The sequence below is a fragment of the Ceratotherium simum genome, chromosome 25 (assembly GCF_057802395.1).
Source record: "Ceratotherium simum simum isolate JZ-2026a chromosome 25, ASM5780239v1, whole genome shotgun sequence".
Taxonomy (NCBI): domain Eukaryota; kingdom Metazoa; phylum Chordata; class Mammalia; order Perissodactyla; family Rhinocerotidae; genus Ceratotherium; species Ceratotherium simum.
The window spans coordinates 23,863,294-23,886,154 of record NC_141924.1 but is presented as its reverse complement, the minus strand read 5'-3'; the positions used below and the strand labels follow the sequence as shown (position 1 = coordinate 23,886,154).

The window sequence follows — 22,861 nt, the reverse complement described above, 5'->3', positions numbered from 1 at the left end:
GTAAGCACTTTTGCATCAGCCTCTTGACAGAAGCTTAATTTTGTATTGTTTCTATCATATTGTTTTCTTTAATGGGAATGATATTCTGTCTTAAAGACTCCATTTATTCTCCAAATAATTCTGAGTTTAGGTTCTTTTGTTTCTCATTATCATGTGATAATGTACACAATTATAGATATATCTTAAAATTGAGGCACTTTTTGATTTAAAAAATGTATATTTGAATAACGTGAGAAACATATCCTTTCGTTCTATCACTCATGCTTTTAATTGTTTTAATGTGCATGTATTGAGTTAAGCACATTGGGAAATTAGAGGATGGATGTGATACTGACTCTGCCCTCAGGATGCTTATAATGTAGAAGTAGTAGAATATTATTAGTACCTTCAGACAGAACAACGATAGAGCCATCAAATCTCAGAGGAAAGAGAGAGCAGTATATTCCTTCATTCCACAAATATTTTTTGACCACCAACAATGTAACTGGCACTGTTCTAGGGGCTAAGGTTATACAGAAGGGAACAACACAGTCAAGGTCCCTGAGCTTGTGGACCTTGCATCCTTGGGGAGAGATGGAAAATAAAGAAGAAAAAAAACAAATAAATAATATAACTTTAGGTAGCCATAAGTGATATGAAGAAGACTGAAGCAGGACAATATGAAGGATAGCAACAGTAGGCCAGGGTGTGACTTTGAGGTCACGAAGGCCTCTGTGAGGAGGTGACAGCTGAGTAGAGATTTAATGATGTATAGGACTAAGTATATGAAGATCTGAAGAAAAGATTTTTCAGGGAGAGAGACCAATATGGAAAGCCCTTGAGGCAAAAATGAGCTTGGCATGTTCTGGAACAAAAAGAAAGCACAGGACTAGAGTGTAGAAGGGGAGAGTGAGAGATGAGGTCACAGAGGTGGGAAGGGGACAGATTCTATTGACTTTTGTAGGCCATGATAAAGATTTTATTCTAAGTGAGAAGAGAATCCAGTGGAGATACTAAGCAGGGTATGGTATGACCTGATTTACACTTTAGAAGGATTTTGAATGCTGTGTGGAAATTCAATTATAGAGTAGTAAGAAAGGTAACTAGGGCAGAGATTAGGCATCTATGAATCATTCAGGTGAGAGAGGACCAATGAGAAATTGACTCAAATAGTCTATCCTAGAGATGACAGATTAGAATCCAGTGTGGTAGTCTGGTTAGAGGTGATTGGTTTGGACTAGGTTGATAATTATGAAGGTGGTGAGAAGTGGTTCCACTTTAGGGAAAGTTTCACCAAGGAAGTGATATGAAACTATTTAAGTTGAAGTGTAAACCATGGGCACCATTGTGACAAGGGGGTGGTCATTCATTGACTCACTGAGCGCCTGCCATGGGCTGGGCACTGGGTTAGGTGTTGTGGATACAGCAGTGCAGAAGTGCTTGCAGAGAATGAGGAGAAAACTTGCTGAGGAAGTAATATTTTAAGTTAAGATACAAAAGTATTCAGGTAAACAATACGCTTATAAGAATTACTTCTAGAATTAGCTGTAAGGATGCTTTATTCTTTTCCATTTAGTGTAGAAAATCATATGATTAAGCTCCTTTGTATGCTTGACTCTCCCTGAATTTGCAAAAGAGTTAAGTTTCTATCAGTAGAAACTCAGTTCACTGTCAGTTGGCAAATTTCAACAGATCACTTCCTTAGAAACAGTGGTTAATATTTATCTTTCCCATTCTGAGAAGGAGAAATTATAGCCTCCTTAGAAAGGAAAAGAACAGAAGAGAATACAAAACATATGATAAGCTCATATATCTAGGTGCAACTCTGCCTCCAATCTTGCCCCCAGAATCTTTTCCCAACTGGATGACCCAACTTCAAGCTTCCCTCCTTCTAATTCCTATTGTATACTGCCTCCAGAATTAACTGGCCTACTGCAGTCCAGTCACACCCATTCCCCAGTGCCTACAGAACAAATTTCAAATTCCTTAGCCTGACACGAACTGACTCAGCCTACTTTTTCTGCTTTATCTCTGACTATACTCTCCACTCTCCGATTGTTTTAATCACACAGGATTTTTGTCTTCTTTTTTTAAAAATTGTTTTTAAAATTGTGTGAAGTAACAAAACATAAAATTTACTACCTTAGCTATTTTTAAGTGTACAGTTTAGTGGCATTAAGTACATTCACATTGTTGTACAAATCCTGTTGGATTTTAAATCACACAGTATCACTGTCTCCCTAGAGCCTGGATTGTACCTGTATTTATGATTCCTCCTGGCCCCTGAAATGCCTTTCCCTTTCCTAACCAATTAAAATCCTACATATCTTGAAGACCAGCGCTCAGATCCTACCTCTTGCTTTAGGCTCCTATGAAGGCTTATCTGGAAACTGAAGGTCAACTTTGTTGCTAGGTAACATACTGCTTACAATTAAAATGACACCCGGTTGGCAAATTGCATTTGGACTGGGAGGATTTATACATGAACTATAAACACCTAATGGGGATGCGATACTTTGGACTTCCCTGAGTGATGACTCTTGTAATTAGGCAGGTCCCTTGTCCCTGGAGGCTGAATCTATGGAGTTGTTACAAGAGATACTGCCTCTTATGGGGCATGAGGCTTCTAACCCAGGAACATTCTTGCACCCACCCAATATTGATCTTGTCCTCTTGCACCTGAGCTGTTACCTGAGAGGCCTGGACTGATGTTTGTACGGATACAAGGTCTCTCACTAAAGAGAAACTTTGAAGCTGCCCTGTTGATCAGTGGTGTTTCCTGTATTAAATCCTCCTAGGTAAATCTAAAGGCGAGTATGGCCCACAGTAGTCTTGTGAGTCTGAATGTTTAGTTGGACCTCAAAAGACATGCTTTTGGAAGTTGCTTCAGTATGCAGAAATGTTGTCCTAAACACTAATATTTGCACATCTGGACTTAAAACCATTGGGACTGTACTTAGGGCTAGGGTAATAAAACATTGCTTACCTTTGGAAGGAGTTGGATTGCCTGTAGAATTCTTTGTCTGTGCCCAGAATTTAAGATCCCAATTTCTAACAAATCCTGATCTTCCATAACATTGCTTCCCTGAAACAAAACCAGAAATGTTACAAGTTAAATCAGGCATTTTTGCTATGGGTTAATAATGATTTATTTAATACAGAGAAAAATAACCAACAAGTGATCTGATTTTTATAAACAAAAACATAGATTCATTCTTCTGTGAGGTGAGGGCAGAGCTGAAGGCTCTAGGAAAGCTTCCTTCCTCTCACATACACTCTCCTGGCTTACTATTCATGGTTGGATTATTTGCATTGGGGACTTATTCCTGTGACTTAAAACTCTGTTCCTGTAAAAATGTAAATGCTTCTAGGAAGAGTTGCCATTTAGCATCATCATCATCAGTGACCTATATGTTGATGTGAATGAATCAACTAGGTTTTTTTTTCCCCCTGAAAACAAATTTTGAGAGGAGGACTGATGGAAAAATTGGAGCTTACTAGGCAGATTAAAAGTGAGAATTAATAATTAATCTTAAATGTTGAATGCCAGACATCTGATCAAGATGTGGGGATAGAACAAGGAATAAGATGCAGGTCCCTGCCCACAACTGTCTTCATTCCTTCCAGACCAGCGATGGAAATAGATTGTTCAAAGGCAGTTAGAATGCTGTGAATGGTGACAGTTAGAATGCTATGATGGTGACACAAGCTTGGGAGCCCAGAGGGGATCTGGGATATGTTTTCAGAGGAGATGATGTCTAGTCAGATATCTGAAGGATGGGTAGGAGTCAGCCCTCAAAAGAGGAAGGACTAAGGAGAAATTATGTGCAATATCCTGTGGGTAAGAAAGAACATAGTGTACTCGGAAGCATCATGTTCTGCGATAAATCAGAGAGAGAAACAAAAGGTAAGCCTGGAAAGGTAAGCAGAAGCCAGGCTATACAGACATTGTATGCCATGCTGAAGAATTTAGACTTCCTCCTGAGCATAATGGGAAGACATGGACAGATTTTAAGAAAAGAAGTTACACGATGAGATTCCAAATTTAGAAAGATCAATTTGGTTTCCATGGCTGGGTGTCTATTTCCTTACCTATAAAATGACAAAGTTGAGCCACACGATCTCCAAGACCAGTCTAGTCCTGAGATTCTCTGATTTCAATGACTTTTTAGGCCTCTGATTAATATTCTAATACAGAAATTTATAGATTTCTTATTTTGTCCCTAAATTTTTGTCTTTTGTACTTGGCAAGCTAGTTTCCCTTTAAACTCAGGAGTCTATAGAGAAGTTTAAGAATTCAGATCACTACTTTTCTGGATAAATCAAACTCTGTCCTATTAACACATATAACATAAAACACTTATGAATAGAAATGACAGAATACCTATTTATGGAGAGCATTGGGTACTGATGGACATTTAAAGCAAAAGAGAATTAACTGGAAAGGGCAGTCCTGGGAGCATGGAGACAAATCAGGAGGCCACTGCAGGTGTTCTAGAGATGATGTAGGACTAGTCTAAGGCAGTGGTCATGGGAGACAGGAAGAAGCTGGGGGGTTTGAAAACTATCAAGAAGTTTGACTTGGTGATTGCATGCATGGAATGATGGAGAAATGCAGAATACATGTTGGTTCCAGGCTTGGGCAATAGCGGTCGACCACGATGCCTTTTCCTGAGATAATAAAGGAGGAGGGGCCAGTCTAATGCAGTGCAAAGTGAGACTAATGTCTTTCCCTGGACAGATAGGGAAATAGGTGAATGTAAACAATTTAATATCAGACTACATTATAAATGGATAATTGACTGTTCTCTGAAAGATTAAAGCCATTAGAATGGTACCATAGCTGGGAATTTAAAGTGGGCATTTACTGGACAAAAACATTCCACCTACTCGTAGTATCATTCCTGTGCTTAAGCTACCCTGGCCATCTCAGAGGTGGCAGAACGATCCAGGTATATAGCAGCATGGTAATGAAAAGCCTAATGAAAAATAAATAAAGCCAGTCTTGGCAATATGCCATAGGAAACACTGCTTTCAAGAAATTACTCAGTGCACACAATAAAGCGTGGCTAAGAATATAAACTACTTCATTTTCAGAATGCGTTATTATTTTCAGAAATGAACTAGTGTGTCATGAGCAGGATATATGACACCATTCTGCATCTGACTTTCACTCTGAGGAGTTTTCCAAAAGGAGTTAAAAGGCCCTTAAAAAACAAAAAAACAAACAACAAAAAATCTTTGGCCATCTATGTATTAGACCATTACCAGGTTTTCCATGGGCTAAATGATCAGCCCATAAGTTCAGCTTATGCAAAATACAGAGCCTGGTTTTTTTGGACTAACACAAAACACACAAGGATCCTGTAGTCTGAATTAGCTACTGTCTACGCGTAATCCTGAAAACTTGATTTCAGTGTTCGAATACTGAAAAGATTTGAAGAATTAAATCCTTCAAGACCCTTGCTCTTCTTCTAAACCACCAATATACCATCTTCTCTATCTTCACTAAGGGGGGAACCTTTTCGAAGAATTGTAGGGAAGTTAGACTTCTCTTTGGGTCAAATTTCCTAGCATACAGGATAATTACCAAACTGTTTTGAAAAATGGGTGAAAATTATGGGAAGCACAATGCAAATGGTGAGATTGTGCCTAAATTCTCAGGAAATGGTACTAATTGTGGAAACATAAAGAAAAGGATTCACTGTCCCCAATGAGGCATGCTGTTAGAAATTTTCTATTTTCTTTCTTATTGTAATAAATAGAGATACCAAAAATATCCTGGTGCATCATCTAGCCAGGCTTTTTTCAAAACAGCACCAGACTTGGAGCCTAAAGACCTGGGTCCTAGTCTTGTCTGGGTAAACTTAGCTAAGTCATATATTATTTCTAGGCCTCATATTCCTCATCCACAAAATGAAGCAGTTTAACAAACAGCTGTTCAGTTCTAAAATGCTATGATTTCAGTTATGTCCAACTTTTGGTTAGTATCATTATATATAAGTATGAATTGTATAATTTGAAATTACATTTCAGAGTCTCAGAACTGGTAAACCAAAGTTAGCTTTAAGAAGTAATTATAGAGAAGTGTAAGAATGTATTTTTTGCGGGGGACAAATCAATCTCAATACTAGGAACTAATAAAATTTCTCATTAAAGAAATGATAAACTACCTTATTTTTGTAGTATCATGGATTCTTACAGCTTTTCAGAGAAAAATGGAATGTTTCAAATCTTATAACTAGCCATTTCATGTACACCTGGGTAACAGTTGTCCCATCAAGGACAATAAACATTTCCATTCTTCCTGGGAACTGGACTTTATTTTCACATTATCACCTTCCTTAACTAAATGGTAGTAAATGTCAGCTCAGCTCCGTTTTTTCTCAACAAAAGCTGAACATAAACTCTAGCTTTCTCCCTCCTCCATCCATTTTTTCACATCACTGCCAGATCAATGGTTTTTGGAGTAAACCTCCTTTATGTCCGTCTGCTTAATCACCCACTACACTGCACACTACCTCCTTGTCTCCCATGCTGTCTCTATTTCCTCATCTCCCATTTACTCCTCAACCAACCACAATAAGCTTTTACTCCCATTAGCTCCATAGAATTTCTCTGCCAAATATTAAGAATGACCTCTCAAATGCCATATCTAGTTGATTCTTTTCAATCCTGATTTCAAGGACTCATTGGCCACATGTGGCTGGTGGCTACTGTATTGGACAACGCAAATATAGAAAGTTTCCATCATCACAGAAAGTCCTATTAGACAGTGCTTCTCTATAGTTAAAGGCATTAAAATAGTGGTTGAATCACATAGATGAGGCAAAAATGGAGATGTAATAGGGAATCAAAACAGGGAGTCAAAAATACTCATGAATTATTCTCAGAATATAATTGATGTGCCTCTTAGTCAAGGTTCATGAACATTAAATTTAGGATCTTTAGCAAATTCTCTTCTAATTTTTCAGTCATTAAAACAAATTAGTAGCTGGTTCTACTTTCATTAGTGTTTCTTTATTAGGAGGCTAGAAATCTATGCTATCAAAATGACAAGTCTAATTGAGAAGTTATTTATTATTTTCTTAGCACACTACCAGGCACGTTGCACACAGCGTTTAGGGAATAATAATCAGTAGATAAAGTTGTTTAGTTAAATGACTTACCAGAGGGATCAAAGGCCCAAGGCAGTGATTTTAGAACAGCTATTCTTTTACTGACAAGAACTATCTAATCCAGAAGGTCTTTATTGCTTTCTTAAGTCATGGAATGAAGAAACATAATCTAATATTTTATGCACTGAGAGCTGAAAGCTGAAGTTTCTCTGACCATGGGGAGAATATCTTATGCACTGGATTTTTTCAGCTGTGATAACCTAATAAGATGACCAAATAGAATAAAAAGTAGTGTTTTGTACTTAATGATCCATTAGAAATAGAATAGCTATTTATCAAAATCATCTCTCAAAAATATCTACTGATTGCTTCTGTCTCAGAATTTCAGCTTGAAAAGTTCTCTTATTTTCATAACCTTAATACCATATCATGTTCATTTACAAACTTTTCCTTCACATTGCATATTATATAAAATGCTAGGGAAACATATTAAAGGACCATAGAGAACTGGTTTCTTCTTAACACAAACTTGAGTTGGATGTTATTTATTCTTTCTCTTCAGTCTAAGACTGAAAAAATCAAGAGGATGCTGTTGATTGGAGAAACTTTCTTTTGCTCTATAATTAACAAATTAGATTCTTCTTCACAATTTGTGTGACCTTAAATATTTAAAATAGAATATTTGTATAATAGAATGACACCAAGATCTTGCAAACTCACACATGGGAAAACATATATTTTAGTTTATTTTTAATATTCTTTTACAGCATAAATGACACAGTGGCATAAAACTATATATAATTTTCTTGGAATAACAATGTTAGTTCTTAGCTTCTATAAAGGCTTTGAGTCAATTTGATATCAACTTACAGGTAAACACAATGCATGTCTTTTCTGCATGATTATGATAATAACTGCTATGATAAATACCAAATTTATAATTCCCCTATCAGTGTTGGAACAAAGCTTTATTTATAATTTATCTGACAGAAAAGTGGGTTACCATAAGTGATCAGATAATGGACGGTGTGCTTCTTCCAATTTAATTCCCTCTCTCACACTAATGAAATGGCAGTGGAAGAAAATTTTGTGGTATATTTTTTAGCTTTCTACCTTAGCCCTCCATTTGAACATATTCTATCTACTGCAATGGAATTTCTTGTTCACAACTTAACTAAATTTTCATGATTTTAGTTTATAAAAAAGTTTTCTAGATTTGTTCAAACACATGGATTTTTGATTCAAATAAATGTCACATCACTGAGCAATAAGATAGAAAGGATCTTATATATGTAAGTTATATATTTTAATAAATAAACTATATCTTAGACTTATTTTTTAAGATTAGCATTTAACAGCTAACATGGTTACAATGAGTTTTATACCACCAATTTTTTCCTCTTTATTTTTCAAGCCATTTCCCCTTTGAAACAATTGTTCTGAAGCTACAGAGAGAGAGAGAGAGAGAGAGGGAGTTTAAGTACCTACGTATTTATTGAAGTATTGAACAAGGTTTGGTGATATCATAAATTACAATTATGATTCTTTTGAGACACGTGTTCACGCAGATTTTAGAATTATGTGTATTTATAAAAAACTGCAAAGTCATTATGCAGTAATTTGTACTGTCTTTGGTCAAAAATTTCATAGCTGCAAGAGACGAAGCCTATTCATTTTTAAGGATGCTAATCCACAAGTCCTACAAAAAGAAAAGCTGATATAAACAAGACTTATTTGTATGCTATTACTTTTCTCTGGATACATATATATGAAAATATTAAGTTTATGAATACCTATTGTCTTCTTTCAATTTTCACACTAATAGCAGTTGGTGTAAGTTAGCATAAAGTAAACTGCACACTTATTGAGTACTTGCTCTCTGCCAGGTGCTGCTCTAAATGCCTTAGATATATTACCTAATTTACTCCTCACAACAACTTTGTGAGGTAGGTACTTAAATAACTTGCTCCTATAGCTGATAGGAACCTTTCTCATAACTATTACCCAATACTGCCTCCAGTTGGGTTAGTGTGGGAGAGAAAAGGTTCAGTAAAAAAATATGGCTATACCTAAACCATTTTCATTTTACTTTAGAGCCATATGAAATTCACATTTGAAAGCAAGTGCTCCAACGTATTTTATGTTTGACTTCACAGCGTTTAAGCAACAATGAATCCCACTCTATAGAAGAGAATTTGGAAGGGGCCTATTCTTCCCTCCTCTGCTCCAGTCCTTTCTGCTCACTGAATCATGGAATCAGGGTTGGCAGGGACCTGGGGGTTTTCTAGTCTAAACATTCCCTAACTAACCGCAAAGCTTTAACTTCCCTCTCTCTTTTGAAGCATGGTGTCTAGCTGGGTTACATCATTCCCAAAGGGTAGGGCGGATATTAAATGCTTTAAATGGTCTTTCCCAGCAGCTGAGTCTGAGCAGGGGGTGGGGATGGGGTTGGGGGACACCTCAATCCTACTCTTTTAGCTCCCACTGCGCTGCAGACTGAGTGTGACAGGAGAGCTATTAGAAGAACACGCCAAAAGCGGAGACGAAAGGAAAATAGTTAGCAGCTGTCCTGTGTCCTTTTCCAATCACAAGCTGTGAAATTTTTTAAAAAAACTTTTCCTTGGGTAGGCTGTACATAATCTTGGCAGGTATCTGAGTTTTGTTCCTCTATCTAATATGCTGAACATTTCCCAGTGCCTTGCAAGAGAAAAGTGAGCAGTGATCAGGTTTGGACACCCTGTTCTTAAATAAGAGGAACATGGCACCTCTGTATTTACAAGAGGCTCCTCTTGCAAATGATCTCTCATTGGTGATATAGAGCTCCAAAAGGAACAGTTCCTCTTGGGAGAAGCAAAAAGAATTTGCTCCTGGGTACGACCTACTCAGCCACACACCATGAAGCTGGAAAAAGTGCCTAAAAGGATTAGTATTAACTACGAGCCATTAAGCATTCATTAACTACCAGGTACTTTGCCCACCTTATTTATAAACCTCACAGTCTTGTAAGATAAGTGATAGTATCTTCATTTCATACACAAGGAAACTGAGTCTGAAAGCCTTGAAATAACTTAGCCAAGGTCACACAGTTAGCATACGATGGATCTGGCATCGCTGTTTTGTTTTGCCAGACTCTGATGCTCATGCTTCCTTCACTACAGAAAGAGAACCAAATGTTTAGTAGGGGACCTTTCCTGGATGGTGATTCCAGTCAATAGATGTGTAACACTGCCAAGAAGTAACTCCCATGACCCTACTTTCACACACAGCCTCACATATATATTGACAGACCATTGAGAGTGACTGCAATAGTTTCTCCAAAACTTTTTATTTCAAATAAAATATTTACCTTCTAAAACATCAAGTGGTTCATTCTCCTTCCAACTACCTTAGTGTAATCTAGAACCAAGCATGTTTAATATAAGTGACCTAGGTTATTTCAGGTTAAAGTACAAGTAACTTGCCATGTTCTGAGCCAGGACTATCCTGGGAGGTGGGAAAAAACAGCACAGCATTGAGTTGGAGCTTCTCAGCTCTTCTGCAAAACCTTGTCAAATTATTTGGCTGGTCAACTGGGGAAGTGAAGTTCTGAGGGTCAGGGCCATGTTTGGGTAACTTTCCTTTAGGTCTCTTTCAAAGACAGGATTAAGGACGGAGGATGTCTGAGAATGAATTAATGAGGTAGAAGATGTCTGGGAACAAATTAAGGACATCTGAGTCCCTAACATAACGTGTTCTGAATCCAGAGAAAAGAGTGAGTTGCATTCCCCTGAAGGCTATCCAAGCTGAAGGAGCCTGTGATGGTGAAGGTGGATAATTTAGCCCTCTGGGAACCGGCAGACCAGTCATAAAGGTGACTCCTTAATCCATCAAAGAGATGGCTGTCCTCAGAACAGACATCTCCAGATCTAAGGATGATAGGGTCTCCTGACACTAAGAACTATATTCAGAAATAGCCAGATAAACTTAAGAGGAAAGGAGCAAAGAGGATGAGAAAGGCAAGGAGGGAAGGAAGGACAGAAAGAAGGCATTGCTCATTAAGGGTGAAGGTGGTAGAGAGGGAAATAGGATTGCCAGATAAAATACAGAAATTCTAATTTAACTGGGATCATGTATTTTTACTTGCTTAATCTGGCAGCCTTAGAGAGGAGACCACTGAATGCTAGAAACAAGCTGGCAGTGTCCAGTCCAGGGTCAAAGATACCACTGAGGTAGGACTTGCCACTCATTCATTTATTCAACATGTATTTGTTCAACTAATATTTGATGAGCACTTACTGTGTGCCAGGCACTGGGCTAGGTCTTGGGATACATTGAGAACAGGACAGACAAGGTCCCTCTAGTGTTAGAGTTTACAGTTTAGTGGGGAAAACAGGAAAATAACCAAATAAAAAAGTAATACAAGTACTGGGCCGACCCGGTGGCTTAGCGGTTAAGTGCACGTGCTCTGCTACTGGCGGCCCGGGTTTGGATCCCGGGTGTGCACTGACGCACCACTTCTCCGGCCATGCTGAGACTGTGTCCCACATACAGCAACTAGAAAGATGTGCAACTATGACATACAACTATCTACTGGGGCTTTTGGGGGGGAAAAAAAGGAGGAGGATTGGCAATAGATGTTAGCTCAGAGCCGGTCCCCCTCAGCAAAAAAAGAGGAGGATTAGCACGGATGTTAGCTCAGGGCTGATCTTCCCCACACACAAAAAAAACAAAAAAATAATACAAGTACTTATTATTTAGCAAAGTTTTATATATGCCAAGCAGTATTAAGTGCTTTGCCTTGTTTACTGCTCACAACAACTCAAGGTTGGTACAATTATTGCCCTTATTTACAAATGAAGAATTGAAGACACAGAGAAGCTAATAATTTGTCCAATTCACATAGCTAGTAAAAACTGCTATAAAGGAAATTAATACATTATTGTGGTAAAAAAAAAAAATTACAAGGGTGACCTATGTTAGAAAGATTGGTCAGGAAAGCCTCTCTGAGAAAGTGACATGTAAATTGAGATGTAAGGGATTAGAAGGAGCAACTCAGCTAAGAGACAGGCCATTAGAAGCGTATTCCAGGCAGAAAGAATAGCAAGTACAAAGGCACTGAGATGAGAACAGAGCCAGCATATTCTACAAACAGACAGAAGGCTGGTAAGACTAGAATTTAGTGACTGAGGGGGAAGAGGACATTTGATGGGGAAACAGGGCATAGATAATACAGGGCCTTGCAGATACTGATAAGGACTTTGATTCTGTTCTAAGTGCAATGGAAAACGTTGAAGGACATAAACTGACTTACATTTTTAAATGTACTCTGGCTATGATGTGAAGAATGGATGGAGGAATTGGGTGCTATGTAAGTTGAGTTCAACAATCAAAATTGAAACAACAGCCCAGAAACATCAACACCTGAGGAAAATGTATGAAATATACATCCTGTGGAGAGCTATGGGAACTGATATCACTGGGAAGTCAAGTTTGCAAACCAAATATAATCTTTCATTTGAATCAAAAAGAAAAGCCAGATGGTAAAGATAAAAGTCAGAATGGTCTTTGATATAGGGTCTAAACTGATACAACTGTAGATAGAGATTAAGTAATACCTACTAAAATGTAAACGTCCATACTCCGTGGCCTCAGCAATTCTATTTCTAGGTTGTGGAGACACTGCTGGTAGGCTGATCCCCTTCTCCCTTGCTACCTTCCACTATGGAGGCTGGAGAAACTAAATGTCCTCAGCCTCCGTTGGAGCTATGGTTGAATGTGTGACAGAATTTTCCCACTGGGGAACTTCTGGAAAGCTTTTGCTTTTCTGATTAAAAGGGAGAAATTCACCTGTTACCCTCCTGGGTCCATAAGAAACTGTTTGTGGACTTACTCCAGGATGAGTGGGGCCAATTGTTCATACAAAGTGACAGAGATGGGTCCACAGTCACTTGGCCACCAAAAACAAATCTCTCCATTGGATATCCGTAAGCAGGCAAGCATGGGCTATGGGAGAGTTAGTCCGTGAATAAAAAAGGTTATTTAAAGCTCTCTCCATCTTTTGCATCCAAGTTGCTCTGATCAGGGTTGATCTGTCAGTGAAAATAATGATGAGGATGTGCACCATGGCATGTAATAGAGGTCATAATGGAAGCAGCAGGGTATTTACGACTTACTTTAGACAGGCCTGGGTGTGATAACACAAAGGAAAACAGAGAAGGGATATCACCAAGAATGAAAGTTATCAGAATCAAATTGGGAGGGGTGTCAATCCACAGCATTGCCTCTTCTCATTTTGACTTAAAATTGTGAAATCTCATAAGATGATTACTTGAAGGAATTTATTTCCTATGGATTTTGGTTCCTGTTCACATTCATTGGAAGTGAAATTACCAAAGTATTCATGGGGTTGACAGATTTTAAATCTGGGAGTGGCTCTCAGCTTCTAATTAAAGACAACAGGCATCCAGAGATTGTACAGAGTCATCATGGTTCTAAAGGAAGCACATTTTTACATAAATTTGATTTTTTTATAGGAAAGAATTTTACACTTGAAACTTGAACACATTATAACTTTAACAGAGCAGAAGCAATAAGAACATTTGGGGGTATGTTGGGTTGGCCTCAAGGTTTGTGGTCAGGTCCTTTGTAACTTGGAATGCCTTTGGTGGGCAGTGAATGGTGATTACCCTATTGAAACAGTTGACCAAAATATTTCTAACTTTTTCCCACATTTATTTTTGGTTTTAGTTTTGGTTTTGAAGACACTTTTCTTAAAATGTCTTCGGTAGAAAAACATTTTTCCCCCATGAAAACTTTGTTTTGGGCTTGCTTTATTTTTAAAGTTGGTACTTGGAAAATTCACTTGCACCATGCTATAGACTGAATGTTTGTGTGCCCTCAAAATTCATATGATGCAACCTAGTCCCCAGTGTAATAGTATTCGGAGGTGAGGCCTTTGGAAGGTACTTAGATTTTGAGAGTGGAGTCCTCTTGAACGGGAATAGAGCCTTATAAAAGGGACCCCAGAGGGCTCCTTCACCCCTTCCACCATGTAAGGACACAGAGAAAAGATGGCCACCTATAAACTAGGAAGTGGGCCTTCATCAGTCACAGAATCTGCTGGTGCCTTGATCTTGGACTTCCAGCCTCCAGAACTGTGAGAGATAAATTTCTGTTGTTTATAAGCCACCTAGTCTATCATATTTTGTTATAACAGCCTGAATGGACTAAGACATACAACAACACTAGAATTAAGTGTGAGGAGATGGTCACTGTGGGTTAGACCGGAAGGAGGCTCATTCAACCAAGGGGTTAAACTGAAAGCTGAGCAAAATCACAACTAAGAAGAGTCCTTTGGGTTGTTGTGGAGCTGACTAGCTCCACCATTTGGCCTTGGGTTGAATACAAAGGGAAAATGTGTGTAAGGGACACAATATCCCTATGCTTTGTATAGCATATATACCACGAAGGATACTCTCTCCTCGTTTTCTCCCACCATTTTCTTCACTAATTATTACTATTCAACCAGGATGAGAGACAGGAGAAAGAAAAGGGAGACACTCTTTTTCGTAGTGAATATTATGAAATGTCCCCGTGTCTAATTTTTCTAATTAAAGAGAGAAGTTCTTGGGTTTTACTACTAAAATATTCAACTGATACCAAAACCATAATAAAGTCCTTCATGTTAAATTTAGCATTATTAAAAATGGACACCTTTTATCTAGGTTAAAGCGGCTACTAAATAGGCCATAGAATCTCTTATTTCTTTCTACTTGGTGTTACATGTCTTATATTCTCCACTGGAGATCAAACGTCTTGGAAGAAATGATCATGCCTTAAGCATCTTTGCATTTCTCCTATCACTTGTTTTCTAAATTTAGAATAAAATAAAAACTTGAAAGAATGAATGCATAAGTAAAAACGCAAAGCATAGATTTATAAAAACACCAAGCCTAAAGATCACTAAGTTTGTAGGAAAAGGATTGAAAAGTTTGAGCTGAAAATTCTAATATTCAGGATGTCAGATTTTTTTTTTCTAATTGAAGGAAAGATAAAGACGGAATTTCCGGTACACAATAACACCAAAATGTTCTTAATTTTTTTTCGGTGTTGCAAATTCTCATGATTTGATTTTCATCCAGGACTGTCAGTTGAGACATCTGATAATCTAAAAGCATTCAGAGAATTAGGATCCCATATGGCTCAAAAATATTTCCTATCCGGCAGGGAAAAAGAGAACATACTGTGAAAATAATACTGGTATATCCTTCAATTCATGTGTACAAGGAACACAAATGAATTTAAATCATTATTCCTGGTATAATGATCATTATAATGATCATCAGGATCAATTACAATGAACAAAATAAAAAGAATATACAGTTCTCATAATCATTCTGCATTATGAAAAAGCAGAGGCATATTTCAAAGCAATGATAGCAATAGAGTTATGTTTTGCCTTATAGAAGCAACATTCATCGGAAATGAGCACTGAATTAGGAGTCCTGGCTTATTACTAATTAATTGTGTAAACCTGAAAAGTCATTTAACTTTCTTGGGACTTAATTTTCTCACCCGAACAAAGATAAAGTTGGTCCAGATGTTCCCTTCTAACATAGCATCTGTTCAAGAGGTTCTAGCAGGGAGTAAATCTATTGTCTGAAGAATAATTCTGCTTGTTTGAGGGGAAGTCATATTCTTTAAATGAATGTTCAGTATTAAAAGATACACTTATATAATGATGAGAGAGGACAGGGACCTGGCCTCAGCCAACTGCACCAACTGAAATAATAATAATAATAATAATAGTAACGATAACAACAGCTGTTAATACTCATTGAGTGTTGACTGTGGGCCAGACACTGCTTTAAGTCTCAGAAAAATCCTATGAAATAGATATTACTATTAATATCCCCATTTTACAGATGAGAAAAGTGAATCTTAGAGATAACTAGGAACTTGACTGAGATCACACAGTAAGTAGTAGAGCTGTTTTGACAACCAAGATGGCAGGAAAGTGGAGGATGGAAGCAGAGAACCAGATGCCCCCATATCCTGTAGTATCTAGACGAATGTCTTCCACGTGGAATTGCCTCACAGAGATCAGATGGAAGGAGTCTCTCCCTACTAGCCCAGTGGTCTGCATTAACTCTTTTTCCCACAATCTCCACTAAGGGATTGGAGATTAATAAAAAGAATACGGAATTTGGAGCTGCTGGCTTCACATCGCGGTTTTGCTCTTTAGTAGCAGAGTGACTTTTGGCAAGTAAGCTTTCTTTCTTCATCTGTAAAATGGAGATAATAACATCTACCTTTTAGGGATGTGGTACATAATGTTTATGAAGTTGCTTTATAAACTATAAAGTAAAATTGCTAAAAATAAAGCATGCCTACTAGGAACTAGTTTTTTTTCCTCAAGAACATAGAGCTGTAAATCTTCTAGTTTCATGTTGTTTTTGCCAGAAATAGTCTATTCTGAAAGAGGCAGCATGTGCAGTGGGAAAAAAACTGTAGGTTTTATTCCTAGCTCTGCCATTTACTTAGTTTTGTGGCTATGGGCAAGTCGCTTAATTGCGCATCCCACAGGGCCCCAGGCTCAGAAGGGCCCTGCAATGCTCTGTGGTTGCTGTCTCGAAAGTCTTCATAATTTTTTCTTTGAATTTGTATTTTGTAAGTGAAGACTCATGAGACAATGGAGTATATGTGGGGTTTCTTACTACATCTTGGGGATGGGTTCCACTGAAAACCTGTTCACTGGTCCCTGGGCCCTGCTTGGACTCCCCTTCTCTACCAGGTCCCTGAACTGCTGCTGCCCTGCTCTCCACTACCAGGAGGGGTCTGGGCACTGGCACAGGGAGGCTTAGGGTCGGGCACTCATACTCTAGGGCACCTCAGGGTGGGGCACGGTGTCCCTTGTCCTCGTCCCAACTGACAGCATCATGGCACATCTGTTGGGCACTGGGCTGGAGTTTACTCTTGATCCAGGTACCAAGCAAGTCCTAACACAGAGATTTAAAAATCCCTGGATGTCCCCTGACTCCCATAGTTTGGAGTGGTAGGTCCCTGGGAAAGGGAGCCTCCTGGCTTGACTTCCCCAGGCACTGCTCTGTCCAAGGTGCTACACATTGGTCAGGGGGCTGGTGGGAGGCGAGACTCAGCAGGTGTCAGGCTTTGCAGCGAGGCACCTGTGCTTTCATCAGGAGGCAGGGTCCCAGGTGCCAGTGAAGGTCTGCACTCTCCCTGCAGGTATCTTGTGCCTATAAGCGCTCCCTGGGCTGGCTCTGTGCCTGGGCCTTCTCCCTCCCTCCTTCCAACCATCAACCTTCCTAAGTGTGGCTTGTGTTTGCTTCTTTTGACCATCTTAAGATACCCTTTGGATTAAAACCATGAAATAAGAATTATGTAATTTTGGTGATTGTGCCTATGAGTTAAATACTGTGATACTTGCATTTAAAATTGGCATTGCACAATATAAAAACAAATGGCAAATTCATGCTGATAACATAAAATTTTAATTTTTCTTTACTCAGAACATTAAAGAGTAAATAAAAAAAACACCGTGGCACATTCAGAGAAAGATTGAGGAAGAAAGGAAAAAGCCTTATATGTAATTTTAATGGCAATTTTACCCCTGCTTTTTGAACAAGGGACCCTACATTTTATTTGGCACTGGGTCCCACAGATTATGTTGCTGGGTATGCTCCCAGAGTGTAAGCTTTGCGTAATCACCTGATCCCTGCCTCACTCCAGAGGTATACCTGCAGCAGGTCTGTAAACTCAGTTAGGGAGCATGGTTGCACTCACTCATGTACAGCTCACTTTCTTTCCAGTTATCTGTGGTTTTATCCTTACTTTTCCAAAAGAATAGAAAAGGAGAAATGGGGGCCATTCCTTTGGAAACTATGAAGGTCATTTAACCCTAACAAGGGTGATGCTTCACTAGACGTTAACTAGATATAATTTCCATTTGCAGTTCTAGGGGTTGGCTTAAAAATTATGAGGATAATGAGAAATATTGTAACTCGCCTGGTGTTCCAGGGCTCCTTTATTTATTTATTCATTCATTCACTTATTCTCTCATTCATTTACACTATCATTTCACAACATGTACTGAGTGTTTACCATGCTGCACACACTTTGCTAATCATTGAAAATTCAAAAGTGATTAAGACATTCTACCCCTTAAAGGAGCTCAAAGTCAATGAAGGGGGTGGGGAGGAAGACAGGCACATAAATAGATAATTATTTTTTGTGACAGCAATAATTATGGCTATACAGAGGAAAGATTCCTGAAGTACACAGACATGGATCAGGAAAGACATCTGGGGGAGGGTAATATCTCTGTTACCTACTAAGTGACGAGTAAAAGTTAGCCAGGATATGGAAAACGGTAGAGGCAGGGAGGAGAGGGCATCGCATGGAAGAGTTTATAGCGTGAACAAAGGCACTGAGACAAGAAACAGTGCAGGGAGGGTGAAAACCAGCAAGCAGTTTACTGTTCATCAAGCTGGAGAAACAGGGAGGGAAGGACCAGGTAGTGACCCTTGTAAACTGTGGTACTAGGTGGGCTTCATCCTGCAGCTCTGGGCAGCCAGTGAATAAATGGTTTTATGCCTGGAAGGGAGACGGTTGGATTTACAATTTAGAGAGCACATTCCAGTGGCTATTTGAAGTGTGGATTTGAGGGAATAAAACTGGAGACTAGAAGCTGGAGCCTGTTTAAGAAGCTCTTGCAGCACCAATACAAGAAACAATGAAGGTCTGAACTAGGGCAGTAGTAGCAAGGATGGTGCTGTATTAAAGAAATACTAAAGAGTTAAAACTGGCTGGACTTGATTATTGATTAAATGTAGGAGTGAGTGGAAGAGAGGAGAAAAGATGATTGTCAGGTCTCTTGTTTGGGTGACTAGTGGCTAAGGGGTCAGGTGTGAAATAGACTTCAGGAGGAGGTAGAGACTTTGGAGGTACAGTGGGGAAGAATGGTGTGTTCTGTTTTGGATGTGGTCAGGGGCCTACGGACCTGGCAGGCCGAGATGCCAGCAGGCAGTCAGAGGAGGCTGAACTTCGGGGAGAGGTTTGGGCTGGAGTTGTAGATTTGGGGATGATCAGAAATCTAGGTGGCAGCTGTAACTATGAGATGGATGAAAGCAACCATGGGGCACAGCATGAAAGAGGGAAGGAAAATACAAAGGTAATGAGGAAAGGAGAGTATGTTGTCACAGAAGCCAAGAGGGTGAAGAGTTTGACAAATGAGGACGTGAACCAGCTGTTAAATATGGCAGAGAGATTCTAAAAGAAATGGAAAAGGTCCTTTGATTTGGTAATATAGAGCAGCTCCCGAGGGATCACAGGAGGAGTCTTTTCAGGAGAACTGTGGGAACAAAGGCCAGATCTAAGAGGATTGTGAAGTAAAAGGAGTGGAGACAGTGAATATAGACTACTCTTTTGAGAAGTTTGAATGAGTAAGGGAGGAGAAAATTTGGAGCACAGCTGGACAAGGAGCAGGATCAAGGGACGGTTGCTTTATTTTCTTCTTTCTTCTTTCTTTTAAGAATAAGAGACACTTAAGCAAGTTTACAAGCAGAAGAAAGAAAAACACTAGTGGAGAGGGGCCTTTGAGATACAGGAGAGGAGAAGGAAAACTGGTGGAAGCAGGAGGGGCAGACGTCAAGTAAGAGAGCGCATCCTCTGCGCCTGGAGGAAAGGATGTGAGGATGGGTGAGGATGTAGAATCCTGCACTCCTGGAGTCTTTCACTGCTGGCACTTCTACCATCGTTGGCACATGTCAATTCCTCAGGCTGTCTCTATTCCTGAAACTGAGCTGTGAAACTGTTGGAAAAAGGTAACTGTGCTAAGTGAGTCTCTACAGATTCACATTATTTAACTACTTATAGACTGCATTTTGCCTGGCAATTCTTTTTCTTGGGGATTCCTGTAAAAATTCCCTAACAATAATTCTCCCAGTCTCTAATCTTACCTTTACACCCCCCAGTCTTACAAGATCCCCTCCTATTTTGAGTGGTTTGAGGTTATCCATCATGAACTCCTTCAACATCTCTCCTTTCTATCTCAATTTCTTACGTCACAGTCATCTCAACTTTTTTCCCGCAATATTCAAAATTCTACTGATCTTTCAAGGTCCAACTCAAGTGATATCCCTTATCTTTGTTTTGCTTTCATCTTACAAGTACATTTTTAAGTTATTTGATGTATTTTATGTTATTTTATAAGTTGTTTTAAATACTTTTTAGAACAAGAAAGAGATTCAATCAACCCACCAATTGTCCTGATGCCTTTTTTTTCAATCTTGTCTTCTTTTCATCTTCTTGATCTCTTTGACTCACTCCTAAGTCATTCTTCTACTAAACTGTTAAATCCCGTAAGGGCAGGTAAATGTTTTTTTATATCTTTTCTAGCAGCGACAATGCATTATAAATAATAGCTACCTACTACTATTGTAGCTCCTGGATTGTAAGTTCCTGGAGGATAGACAGATAGATAGATAAAGATATAGACATATGCATATGCAGATATACATTCATATTCTCTAAAGTACATAATTTTTAAAATTTTTAATTCAATACATTTTAGACACTTACTTGCTAGCAATTAGGGGTATACAAAGCTAAAACGAAACAAAACACAGTTTCTGTCTTCTAAGGGTGCAAGACCCAGTAGGTCAACCTAATGTGTATGTATGTAGTACCAGTACCCAAACAGTGTTAAACATTAGGAATGGGCTTTTAGTGTGAATAGGATTTTAATAGGCAGAAGGCACAGTATGAAAAAGCAGAAATCTGTGAAGGACCATGGCTGGAAGGCAGGGTGTAAGGGTGAGAGAATGAGACTGGAAATGTAGTCTGAAACCAGAGAATGAGAGAGCTTGAATGACATGCTGATGCAACGGGATTTTACCATGTAGGAAACCTGGGAGCCCTCAAAGGTTTTTAGACAGAGAATATTATTAGATATGTGTTTTAAAAAGATAACCCTGACAGCAGAATGGAGAGTGAATTTGAAAAGAATGAGATTATAGGTAGGTAGATCTGTGAGAAGGCTTTTGCAACAGATTAGGTGAGAGATGATAAAGGTCAAACAAGGGCAACTTGCTTACAGATTAGATATGAGCATGAGTGTGTGTTGAGGGGGGGAGGTGGTGAGCAAGGTTAAGTAAGTGCCAGAAATTGTTATTGATCTTACTTTTTAAAAGACATTAAATGGCAAACAGTAATGACGACTATTTTCTGTAACACATTTCTCTAGACTCAGCCCAGGCAATATTGATATCTTTCTTCACCACTTATCCCCTAGGCCTGTTTTTGGCACTTTATCCTATATGATCAAGTGTTCTTCTCTTATTATTTTAGGTCTTAAGTTTTGAGCACCCTATGAGTTCATATATCCTTTAGGGAATGGTACATATTAGTATGCATCTTTTATACTTTTCATGGTATTGGTAGATGGTTAGGTAAATAGTGAATACCAAATAAATACTTGTTATATTGAATCGAATGGTATTACCTGGGGTTTCCTGAAAGTTGTATGTCCTTGTACTCCTCAGCCTCTGCAATGCTATTCTCTGTGCCTGGAGTTCTTTCTCTCTCTCTTCACCCTCCCCCTGCTATCTTTACTTAGCTTTGCCTAGCTAGTTCATTTTCATCACTTCCTCCAGGATTTCTTGATTGATTCGCCTCACTGGGTTAAATACTTTTGCTAGGTTGCATTGTCTACTAACATAATTGTTTCTCTGTTAGGGCTATAGAGGCAGAACGCCTTCCGGTAATTCGCTCACTACTTTTTTCCCAGCTTGAGCAGAGTGCCCAGCACACAGTGGTTGTTCAGTAAATATTTGTTAAATGAACATGGCTTTGTGTGGTTTTATTTGTAAATGTGAACATTTTTAAATTTGAATCTTCAAATAGCTGGATGTAAAGCCCTAGATTCATCCAATGCAAAAAAGTGATGGGAGACCATCTAGAAAAGTATTTTTGTTCTTTATGCTCATAAACTAAGTTAGTAGTAGTTGAAGTAGGTATTATTTTGTTTTTAAGGACTTTTATGAGATTACAGTTCTGGAGAAGAAACACTAAGACAGCTTACATTTCACCTCTCTGTACTGATCCCCAAGAGCATGCAAAATATCTGCTTGGTTGCCCATTTTCTCACGTGTACACACTATCATTTTCGGTTTGTAAGTTTCTGTGGGGCAGGAACAGTAAGCATCTCAGAATTAGAAAACAAACATGACAGCTAAAATACAAAGAAATCAGAAATTAGAAAGGCTTAAGAAGTGTGGCTTTAGTGTTCTGCAGACAATCTGAGGTCCCAGGCAACAGAATCCCTTGCTCTGGAGCACTTATTGTAGTCAAACAACAAAATCTACTTACTAATGCCTGGTACTGTTTTAGGCACTAGAGACAGAGGTGTTAAGAAAATCAGGCATGGTCTTGTTCTCATGGGGGTTAGTGTCTAGGAATGAGAGAATTGATGGTGACCTGATTTTGAGGAGGTTGGTTCAGATCAAGACCCAATTTTGGAATTGGTCCTCAAGCAGATGAGTGGTTTCTGGGAATATAGCTCTGCACAAACAAATTCATATCCCTGAGACAGGCTGCTACTTGAGATGAGAAATTCTCCCTAACAGACCCTCTACCAGGAGTCTCTGCAAGGGCTTAGATCTTCACTTCAGTACAGATGCTCCTTGTTACCATCTGGAGATGATTTTCCCAATAGGCACTAGAAGGGGATTAATTACTACTGACAGCCTTATCTCCCAGATAAAGAA

At 38.8% G+C, this 22,861-nt stretch overlaps 1 protein-coding gene across 1 annotated transcript in view; it reads right to left on the bottom strand.

Moving 5' to 3' along the window:
• The window catches only part of LOC106803129 (ankyrin repeat and sterile alpha motif domain-containing protein 1B), a 762,921-nt gene that overhangs the window by 25,189 nt on the left and 714,871 nt on the right, over window positions 1-22,861 (bottom strand). Inside the window, exon 16 of the mRNA XM_087449060.1 lies at window positions 2,966-3,064. Within this exon, the coding sequence (XP_087305186.1) occupies window positions 2,966-3,064 (99 nt within the window). The remainder of the gene's footprint in view (window positions 1-2,965; window positions 3,065-22,861) is intronic.